The sequence below is a fragment of the Alligator sinensis genome, unplaced genomic scaffold (genome assembly GCF_000455745.1).
Source record: "Alligator sinensis unplaced genomic scaffold, ASM45574v1 scaffold371_2, whole genome shotgun sequence".
NCBI classification, from domain to species: domain Eukaryota; kingdom Metazoa; phylum Chordata; order Crocodylia; family Alligatoridae; genus Alligator; species Alligator sinensis.
The window spans coordinates 531366-542931 of record NW_005842707.1 but is presented as its reverse complement, the minus strand read 5'-3'; the positions used below and the strand labels follow the sequence as shown (position 1 = coordinate 542931).

At 46.9% G+C, this 11566-nt stretch overlaps 1 protein-coding gene across 6 annotated transcripts in view; it reads left to right on the top strand.

Annotated features, from left to right (window-relative positions):
• The window catches only part of LOC102378731 (A-kinase anchor protein 2), a 265411-nt gene extending 254249 nt beyond the window's left edge, over nucleotides 1–11162 (top strand). For all 6 annotated transcript variants that reach the window (XM_025216057.1, XM_006034132.3, XM_006034133.2 and 3 more), the window contains one exon: nucleotides 11018–11162. In XM_025216057.1, coding sequence (XP_025071842.1) covers nucleotides 11018–11110 — 93 coding nt within the window. In that variant the 3' untranslated portion in view covers nucleotides 11111–11162. The remainder of the gene's footprint in view (nucleotides 1–11017) is intronic.
• The last annotated feature ends 404 nt before the right edge of the window (nucleotides 11163–11566 follow it).

Below are 11566 nucleotides of genomic sequence, written 5' to 3'. Positions count from 1 at the left end.
ACAAGATTTTCTATGTGTGCGTGTGCTTCTGTTTGTATCCTCTGAGCCTCAGAAGGGAAACAAATAGGCACTTGTGTCTAAGAAGTATTCTGCCATCTAGGAATACATTCTGGTGATTGGCACATACATCTCTCTACTCTATAAATCTCTGCAACAAATCTTGAGCCCACCCAACCCTCCCACACACATGCACACTCTCCCAAAAATGGGTATCTGCAAAAAATCCCTTGAGATCAAAGGGAAAAAAAGTTTTATCCAACTTCAAGGGCTTCATTAATTAGATAACTTCCCGTGTGGTTTACTATAAGAGACTTACTTATAGTCATTATTCAGGTAGCCACTTTGTGCAAATGTTTTTCAGTGTCTGAATTTCTACTGACCTGGTCCTACACACATTCCCTGGCCCTTTTCCTCCTTCAGACTGTCATCTATTACTGGCCAGTGTGTATCGGGATGCAGTGCCCTGTAAAAGGCATGAGCTGAGAAAATAGATTTTAGGTTCCTAATTCATGCAGTGCATCTGGAAATGGGTAAGTGGCTCCCATATAAAATAAATATATATAATAACAGCATATAATATAATCATGTATGATACAATAGATATTCCTCTTCTTGCCAAATCTACTATCACTGCAAGTGGGAAAGAAGTGGGAGACTTAAGCTGTCTAACGATTTTCATGTTTTGTACAGCTTAAAAACTTTCAACTCTGATCTTTGTCATTAAGCATCTGCCCTAGGAAATGGCCTTTCTTTCAGTCCTGCTGCTTTTTTGTTATGGATTCTCACCTCGGTGTGGAAGTCCTTAGCAACACAGCTCTTACCAGTGTCAATGGTAGTCCCAATTATACTGTTAGACTGTGACTATTCCCCAGACTGGCATGGCATATCTTCTTCCAGACTGGATTGTACAATAAAAGTATGCCACACCTTTTTCTTGTTCCAGTTCTTAGAGAAACTGCTGACACCTGCATGCATAGATAACGTGTGCTTGTGTCAGTTGTTGTCCTTAGAAACTTCTGGTTTTATCTTTGATAACTACATAATTTTACCCATTCATATTGAGAATATTTCAAATACACCATAAGGAATGCTCTAGTAATGGTGTTTAGTTTCAGAGGCAGCTGAAAAGTTTTAATGGTGGCCAGCATAAATTTGCCAATCACAAAACTGAAAGTGAGAAGACAGGCTGTCACCACTGCTGGCCCCAAATATATTCTAACACACTGAAAGGCACCAAATTTGCATTCTTCTCTAAGGCTATAAACAGACATTGTATTTATACCTAGAGAAAGCCTTTTGTACCAGGATCCTACAAACAGTCACACTCATTGGCCTGCTTCCAGTACTTGTGAGCTACATAGGATAAAATGCGCTAACAGCTCCTTCCACCTCTTCCATCAACCCCCCTTCTCCCCAGGCACATATACCTCTGTGTGCATCTGTAAGTTAATTGTGGCTCATCTACTGTATGTACTGAATCCAAGATGACTTTTTGAATTTAAGACGACCCCCCAATAATTAGATTCTACAGATGGAAAACTTATAAATTTGCTATAATTTTCCATGTCCAGAATCTAACTGTTAGAGGGTCATCTTAAATTTGTCCCCCTGACTCCTTTCCCTTGCTTCCTACTGTCTGTTCCCATCACCACTTGCACCCCCTGCCACCTGTTGTCCCCACCCCAGTGCCTACTGTCAGCCTCTCTGCCACCTGCATCCTCGCCCTTCACCTTGCCCCCCTCCCACAAGGCATCTGCCCTCCTAGCACTTTCCCCCACCCTGGCACATGCCCCCCCCGGCTTTCTGTCCTTCCCCCTGCCCCCTACCACTTATCCTCCAATGCAGTTCTAGCCCTGGGCACAGAGTACATGGTTACTCTGGCCCCAACCCAACCATGCTGCAGCAGCTGTGGCAGGGTCAGCTTCGGCCCCAACCCCAGTCCTGGCCCTGGAGCCATAGCTGCCACCACCACCACTGCTGTTGTGTGGCTGTGCTGGGACCAGAGCAGCCATGTGCTTTGGAGGTGGAGCTGTGGTGGGAGGAGGTGTGGTAGTGAGGGGGAGACAGCAAGGGCCAGGATTGGGGAGAGGCAGATGTAGCAGAGGGCCAGAGGGGGGAAGATGCTGAGGGACAGAGACAACAGGGGAACTCGCACAGGTAGCAGAGGAGGCAAAGCTGGAGCCACAGCTGCAGGCCCTCCTCCCCTGCCCCCTTTGTACTTGAATCCAAGACCATTCCATGCTGAAAGGGGAAAAAAATCTCCATCTTGGATATGAGTAAATACAATAATTAACTTGTGGCTCATTCCAGAAACAAGCCTACCATGCTGGGTGCTCTCGCTCATCACCTACTGACAAGAACCTCAGTGCAGCTTGGAAGGGCCTCTTGTTTCAATCCTGCCACTCCTGTTTTGATCCAAATTAAAACCTGGGGCAATCAGAACTGCCACGAATAAGAGATCTGTTTACAGTCTAAGGCTTTCAACCATCAATGAGCCTCCAACAACATGTGCATATTCTGTAGAAACAGGATTTAGCAGGAAGTGTGACTGGTAAATAAAAGGCCTTCATATTGTGGAATAGAAAGCACTGTTTGCTGTGTACAGTTGTGTGATTGTCTGGCCAAAAGCCAAGAACTAAACTTCCTGTTTTGGGGCAGCCATAGCCAACTTTTCAAGAGTAGGCATCCTCTTTTGTGCATTTTTCCGACAGTTTTGAGTACATTTCACTTATACAGAAGTTTCACGTGCACATAGATAGCTGTGTGTACAGTTACTAAAATTGACTGTCTCAGACCTCATTAGGACTCCACTTATTCATTTTAATGATTGAGTTAATGAGTAATGATCTTGTTTGCACGTGTTTATGTGCTTCTAATTATTTAACTAAGAAGAAAGGCCATGCTTTAAAAATCAAGCCCAACATATCTAAATACAAGCATTAGGATTTAAAAATGGACATACAAATGGTGATTACCATCACAGTAGGCTGTTCACTCCTCTTGTTTGCAATATTTAGGGAGGCTCCCAGTATTTAGTGTTGGACCATTTTAGAAAATGTGGTAAAGCAGGACCTGTATATGCTGCTGGGGGAGGGAGGGAAAGGGGTGTCGGGGGGGAAGAGGGGCAGGCTTTAAAATTATTTTATGACACCTCCCACACCTGTGGAATTGCTTGCTCTTCCTTGTTGAGTCTTGGTTCTTATGCATATCTGAAAGGCTGCAGGATAACCAATCTTCTCATCAACTGCAACTCAATTTAGATGCAGAGGGTATTTTTACATGTGCTTCCGATGCAGTGCCAAGGTGCACTAATGAAAAGCGCACACGCGTCATGTATCAGCAGCGCCTCCATGTTGAGAAAATGGTAGCGGTACTCTGTGGACTAAAACACATCGAACGTGTCATATGTCTTGACTTCAAAAAAGCCTTTGATCTGGTGTCCCATGATCACCTCTTGGAGAAACTGGCCAGTTGTCGCCTTGGGTCCTCCACGATCCACTGGCTGGAAAATTGGCTCCGGGGTCGGACCCAGAGGGTAGTAATTGATGGAAGTCACTCATCGTGGTGTCCTGTGACCAGTGGGGTCCCCCAAGGCTCTGTCCTTGGACCCATACTGTTCAACATCTTCATTAATGATGTGGACACTGGAGTCAGAAGCGGACTGGCCAAGTTCGCCGATGACACCAAACTTTGGGGCAAAGCATCCACACCAGAAGACAGGCAGGTTATCCAGGCTGACCTGGACAGGCTCAGCAAGTGGGCGGACGAGAATCTGATGGTGTTCAATGCCGATAAATGCAAGGTTCTCCACCTTGGGAAGAAAAACCTGCAGCATCCTTATAGGCTCAGCAGTGCTATGTTGGCTAGCACTATGGAAGAAAGAGACTTGGGGGTCATCCTTGACCACAAGATGAACATGAGCCTGCAATGCGATGCGGCGGCTAGTAAAGCGACCAAAACGCTGGCTTTCATCCATAGATGCTTCTCAAGCAAATCCCGGGACGTCATTCTCCCCCTGTACTCGGCCTTAGTGAGGCCACAGCTGGAGTCCTGTGTCCAGTTTTGGGCTCCACAATTCAAAAAGGATGTGGAGAAGCTTGAGAGAGTCCAGAGAAGAGCCATGCGCATGATCAGAGGTCAGGGAAGCAGGGCCCTACGATGCCAGGCTGAGAGCCCTGGGGCTCTTTAGCCTGGAAAAGCGCAGGCTCAGGGGTGATCTGATGGCCACCTACAAGTTTATCAGGGGTGACCACCAGCATCTGGGGGAACGTTTGTTCACCAGAGCACCCCAAGGGATGACAACTAGGTTGAACGGTCATAAACTACTACAAGACCGTTTCAGGCTGGACATAAGGAAGAATTTCTTTACTGTCTGAGCCCCCAAGGTCTGGAACAGCCTGCTACCGGAGGTGGTTCAAGCGCCTACATTGAACACCTTCAAGAGCAAACTGGATGCTTATCTTGCTGGGATCCTGTGACCCCAGCTGACTTCCTGCCCTTTGGGCAGGGGGCTGGACTCAATGATCTTCCGAGGTCCCTTCCAGCCCTAATGTCTATGAAATCTATTTCCAAGCACACTGCCACCATTTTCTCAGTGTGGAGGCATGCTACGCCACTGATACATGTAGCGCACGAGGCTGCCAGCATACATCAATTTACGTGCTCCAGCAAGTCTGCTCTGACACACTGGATTTCCGGTGTGTCGAAGCAGGCTCCCCACATGTGTATAAGTAACCAGAGGGCTAGACCCTCATCCACCTATTGAGCACCTAAGTGGACTTAGGCATCAAAATGCAATTCTATTCCACTTGTCCCTAAAAATTCGTTAATAATTCTACTTTTGTAACGTAGCGCTGTCTTACCCTTAAGATTGAATCACAAAAAAGCATCAAGAAGGAAAGGAGGACCCACCCATCTTATGCATTAATGGTTTTTTAGGGATTTAAACAGGGTGGAATAGAATTGCACTTAGGTGCCTAAGTCCATGTTGATGCCTAATAGGTGGAATAGGATCTGGCCATGGGTGAACATTTGGCCTCGTTGACATTCATGGAAATTTTTCCACTAACTTCAGTTGGAGCAAGAATTCTCACTTTTGTCTCTCTCTCTCTCTGCTTGTGTGTGTCTTTGCATTATCTGTGTTTTAATTCTGTCCATGTCAGTATCATCCAAAGAACATGAGGAATCTACACAACAATATTCTGTGCCACTGACTGAAATTAACTAGAGATACATGGGGCTTGGCAGTTTCACTCAGCAACATGTGCCTTGGGGTGATTGTCCATTTTTTACTGAAGCATGCCCCTACAAGCTTTTATCAGCTGTTGGTGCTATTGTTATTGCTGTCTCTCCAGTAGATTTCTCTCTCTACCTGTCACTATGGAACAGGTAAATAAATCTTGAACTTAACCATTCTGTCATATTTTATTCTGACAAGTGATATATTAAAGAGGGCATAATGACATGAAACAACCTTCTGTAACTTCTTACAATATCTCTTGAGCTGAAACTCTGTCATCTATCTAGCAAGAGACATAAAGGACATTTTTTTTTCAAATAAAATCAATTCCACGTATTTTTTGTATACTTGTCTGTCCTTCCGACGTTGTTCCACTCTCTGAATTCTTTTATTTTGACTTGCAATTAAATTGCTTTTTCCAAATAAAATATTTTTACTTCATATTGCTATTTTCATTGGCATGATCTTTCCACTCCTCTCCAGAGCTGTTATTCACTTAAGGAGAGAATCTTTCACTATAATCTCTGGTAAGACGACGTGCCAATTTTAGAAGCCATTCCAAACAAGTGATAAAATCTAGAGAGCAGTAATAGCAAATTGTTCCTACTAAGGGTTTTCAGTGGGGACATTTTACGTGTAGTAATATACCTAAGTCTGTTGGTCACTTTGAAGCTCCCAGCCAGAATGTAAAGACGAAGCTAATTCTGCTCTCAACTATACCTTGTCTCCTGCAGGGCTCCATGGGTATAACTGAGAGTAGAGGGCCAAGTTTCATAGATTTTTCATAGATTTCATAGACATCAGGGCTGGAAGGGACCTCGGAAGATCATCGAGTCCAGCCCCCCGCCCAAAGGGCAGGAAGTCAGCTGGGGTCATAGGATCCCAGCAAGATAAGCATCCAGTTTCATCTTGAAGGTGTTCAATGAAGGCGCTTGAAACACCTCCGGTGGCAGGCTGTTCCAGACCTTGGGGGCTTGGACAGTAAAGAAATTCTTCCTTATGTCCAGCCTGAAACGATCTTGAAGTAGTTTGTGACCATTCGACCTCATCATCCCTTGGGGCGCTCTGGTGAACAAACGTTCCCCCAGATGCTGGTGGTCACCCCTGATAAACTTGTAGGTGGCCATCAGATCACCCCTGAGCCTGCGCTTTTTCAGGCTAAAGAGACCCAGGGCTCTCAGCCTGTCATCGTAGGGTCTGTTTCCCTGACCTCTGATCATGTGCGTGGCTCTTCTCTGGACTCTCTCAAGCTTCTCCACATCCTTTTTGAATTGTGGAGCCCAAAACTGGACACAGTACTCCAGCTGCGGCCTCACTAAGGCCGAGTACAGGGGGAGAACGACGTCCCGGGATTTGCTTGAGAAGCATCTATGGAGGCAAGCCAGCGTTTTGGTCGCTTTACTAGCCGCCGCATCGCATTGCAGGCTCATGTTCATCTTGTGGTCAAAGATGACCCCCAAGTCTCTTTCTTCCATAGTGCTAGCCAACATAGCACTGCTGAGCCTATAAGGATGCTGAGGGTTTTTCTTCCCAAGGTGGAGAACCTTGCATTTATCGGCATTGAACACCATCAGATTCTCGTCCGCCCACTTGCTGAGCCTGTCCAGGTCAGCCTGGATAACCTGCCTGTCTTCTGGTGTGGATGCTTTGCCCCAAAGTTTGGTGTCATCGGCGAACTTGGCCAGTCCGCTTCTGACTCCAGTGTCCACATCATTAATGAAGATGTTGAACAGTATGGGTCCAAGGACAGAGCCTTGGGGGACCCCACTGGTCACAGGACACCACGATGAGTGACTTCCATCGATTACTACCCTCTGGGTCCGACCCCGGAGCCAATTTTCCAGCCAGCGGATCGTGGAGGACCCAAGGCGACAATTGGCCAGTTTCTCCAAGAGGCGATCATGGGACACCAGATCGAAGGCTTTTTTGAAGTCAAGATATATGACATCAATCTCTTCTCCCTTGTCCAGGTGATAGGTCACCTGGTCGTAGAAGGAAATGAGATTGGTCAAGCAAGACCTACCCGCAACAAACCCGTGCTGGCTATCCCTTAAGATGTTGACGTCGGCCAGTCCATTAAGGATGGCCTCTTTAATAAACTTTTCTAAGATCTTCCCCGGGATAGAAGTCAGGCTGATGGGCCTATAGTTAGCCGGATCCACTTTCCTCCCTTTCTTGAAGATAGGCACCACATTGGCCTTCTTCCAGTCTTCGGGCACTACACCAGAGCGCCAAGAGTTTTCAAAGATCCGTGCTAGAGGCTGGGCTATGATGCTCGCCAGCTCCTTGAGTACCCTGGGGTGAAGATTGTCAGGGCCAGCTGACTTGAAGGTATCCAGCTTCTCAAGATGTTCCTTCAGAAAGTCAGCATTAATGGAGGGCAGGGGATCACCCTCACCCGGACTTCCCGGCCCTGTAGCGGGCATGGGCGTCCCATGGGACTGATGAAAGACTGACGCAAAGTACCTATTTAATAGGTTGGCTTTTTCCTGGGCGTCAGTTATCAGGAGGTGACTCCCATCCTCCACCCTTTGTAGGCCTTTCTTTTTAGCCTCAGGAGATCTGCTAGGTCCCTGGAGAGCCAGGGGGGCTGCTGTGCCCTCTTGCTGCCTTTCCTCCGAGATGGAATAGACTTAGTTTGTGCATTGAGGATCGCTCCCTTGAGGAGCAACCACTCCTCTTGAACTCCCCTCTCCCTGTGGTCACGGTCCCTTAGGGCCTCACTGACAAGCCTCCTGAGCTTATCAAAGTCGGCTTTCCTGAAGTCAAGGACTTGCGCGTTGCTGACCGACTTGCCAGCTTTTCGGCGGATGGTGAAGGTGATCAGCTCATGGTCGCTGTCACCCAGCTTCCCATCGATCACTAGGTCGCCGACTAGGTCACCCCCAGTAGCCAGTACCAGGTCGAGCAGCGCTTTGCCTCTCGTTGGCCCATAGACTTCTTGAGTCAGGTAGAGGTCATCCACGCACGAGAGGAAGCTCTACAACCGCTCAGATTTTGCTGAGCGATCCTCCCACGAGATGTCTGGGTAATTGAAGTCACCCATGACAACCATGGTCCTGGAGCAAGCTGCCTCAGCCAGTTCCTGGGCAAACTCCTGGTCAAGCTCAGGACTTTGGGTGGGAGGTCGGTAATAGACTCCCACCATTGTGTCCCCTGTGCCGTGTTCCCCACGGATTTTAACCCAGAGGGTCTCCAGCCGTCCACCCTGGTCGCCAATATCGGCTTGCAGGGACGTGTAGCTTTCCTTAACATAGAGACCTACCCCCCCACCCCTTTTCTCTACACGATCCCTCCTGTACAGGGTATACCCATCTATCCCCGTGGTCCAGTCATGGGTGGAGTCCCACCAGGTCTCCGTTATCCCTATGACATCGTAATTGTTTGCACTGAGCAGGAGGATGAGCTCCTCCTGCTTATTCCCCAAGCTCCTGGCATTAGTGTACAGGCAGGCAAGTGCCCCCTGGGGGGCTCCTTCCTTGCACACAGATTTTACCAGGGCTGGGGCAGGGGTGGGCTCCCTGAAGCGCCGTGATCTGCTGGCTTTGCAAGGATTGCTCAGCGGGCCAGCAGTGGCGGTAGTCCCCCCGTTCCCCAACGGGCTTAGTTTAAAGCCCGGTGGAGCAGGTCAGCCAGTCTGGCTGAGAAGAGCCTCCTCCCTAGGGGAGAGAGGTGGAGGCCATCTCTTCCCAGCAGCTCACTGCCTCTCTTGCCAAGTTCCATTACCCTAACTTGCACTGAATAGCACTCTACTTCATAAATAGTCCTGACCTGTTCAGGACACTTCAGGACATATGAAGTCATCACCTGAAGGGCATATATCAGGATATACTGCATAAAGAATGCAGTTCCTGCTGGTTAGCTCCAGTCCTTGACCTTTACTGTTTGTGCTCAATGGGAATCTTATGTTCTACTACTAAGGACACAGGCTGGCATTTAAGGGTTCTTTGAAAGCCATGAGCCAGATTCTGACAACCTTACCTAAATGGATTAGCTCCATTTACTTCAGTGTATTACTGTGCATGTACCCAAATCCCAGGGGTTATCTCTGCAGCTATTTATGGAATAGGTCTTGCACATTATGAGCAAAGTCCATAAAAATAAAACCTGTTTAGATTCACTATAATATTTGACCAAGGACTGAGCCTGTTTTGCTGTCTATTTGACGTAAGTTTCTAGGAAAATTGAGCTGTTCCTAATGCAGGCCAGTGGCTTCTTAAATGATGAGCTTAATACTATGGGATAAGCACTCTGGCTGCTTGCCACTATCTGTATAGATTGGGCACTTCAGTGAGGCTTTTTTGCGCTTTTATCTGAAGCGGATTCAATCAGCTATTAGATAAAAGCACCAAAAAAGCCCCACTGAAGCATCCAATCTGTACAGACATCGGGTGAGCCACGTCCAACTAATGCACTGCCTCTTGTTGGCAAGTTTAAAGTAAAACGCTGCTTTTTTCTCTTTTCTTTTTTTTCTTTTAAATGTCTGCAAGCAGCCTCTGATTTCAGCTAGACAGCATTAATCCCACTGGTTTATGTCTGATGAACTATCCTCTTCAGTGAATTAAAAGGCCTCTTCTTCAGGGACTTTGAACATGGCAGTTAGTTAAAAGGCACTTCACTTATGAAAATCTTATCAAATATTTAACAATAAAATGGTCATCAGTAAATCATTTGTGTTTCATCAAACAGTTCCATGGCCCTTGCTTCTTATAGCATTTCTTTGATTTATGCTGCTCTTAATTCTTAATGTCATGTCATTTTCATTTGGGGTATTCACTCATAGTAAAGTAACATAGGCCTGGATCCAGAAGTTCATTTTAAGGCAACGCTGCCCCAATATCAACAGGCCACATGGTGAATAACACTAAGCCACTGGTTCTCAATCTTTGTAGACTCATGGCATCCCTTGGAAAAAGCCAAATGTTATCTCTTGTTTCTTGACTACAGAAAAATAAAAGAGCAATTCTTCTGTTACAAAGAACTCAGAAAGACCGTAACAGGTCAGAATGTTTCCGATGCTCTGGATTTTTATTTGAAATCTCTGGGTTTATCTTGTGAATCATAGTATCATAGTACTTAGGGTCGGAAGGGACCTAAACAGATCATCAGGTCCAACCCCCTGCCCCAGTCAGGAATGGGTGTTGGGATCATATCACCCCAGCCAAATATCTGTCCAGCCTCCTCTTGAAGACCCTCAAGGTAGGAGAGAGCACCACCTCCCTTGGGAGCCCATTCCAGAGCCTGGCAGCTCTGACTGTAAAGTAATGTCACCTGATGTCCAGCCTGAACCTTCTCTCTAACAATTTGTGGCCGTTGTTCCTAGTAACCCTGGGTGGTGCCCGGGGGAACAGAGCCTCCCCCAATTCCCGCTGGTCCCCACTGGTGAATTTGTAAACGGCCACCAGATCCCCTCTCAGCCTTCTCTTGTGGAGGCTGAATAGGTTCAGGCCCTTTAGCCTCTCCTCATAGGGCCTGCCCTGCTGCCCCTTGACCATGTGAGTGGCCCTCCTCTGGAAGATGTAGCATCTTCACTCAGGCCTGCAGATTTAGACCTAAGTTAATGCTGCTGTATATACAGGTTTGATTGTGTAATCCTTATTTTAACCCTAGCATCTGCTTAATTACAGGAGTAGTACAACAGTGCCTGCCTCTGTGCATAAGGGTTCCATAGTCCAGCTTTGTGTGTATGTGCAAGTTCCTGCAAAGGAGATGGGATGAACAACAGGGAGCATCAGAGAAGGGCAAATAAACAAAATGGTATTTTTGTTTCCTTTCCAGGTCCTTGAGGCTACCAGGGTGAATCGCAGGAAGAGCGCCCTAGCACTTCGTTGGGAGGCTGGAATATATGCCAACAGAGAAGAAAATGAATAATCCCTGTGCAACATGAAGGCGGATTGGGATGGAGAAACCAAAAAAAAAAAAATCAATCAAATCAACTAAAAAGCAGCAGCATTTTAATTCAATATTTATTAAAGATAGGACAGACTCAGTAATGCGCCTGGAAACAGAAATGATCCATTTCCAGGCACCCTGAACAAACAGGCAAACCCACTCACCAAATACAACACCCCAGAAAGGACAAACCATTTCAAAGGATGCTAGGCGTGCAACCTTCCAAGGAAGAATGAGGATGTCATCACCATTGACAGAGGCCCATTGCAATGGGTCAGCCTGGAGATGAAACGAGTGGGCAAAACTCAGAGCAGGGCAAACACACATGCTTCCTTCTAACTGAATTCCCTGCCCTGCTTTGCAACACTGAGAGATTTTGGCCTCTACAGACCTGCCACAAGAGGGTGCCTCATGGTAGCATCACCTACCTGTCAT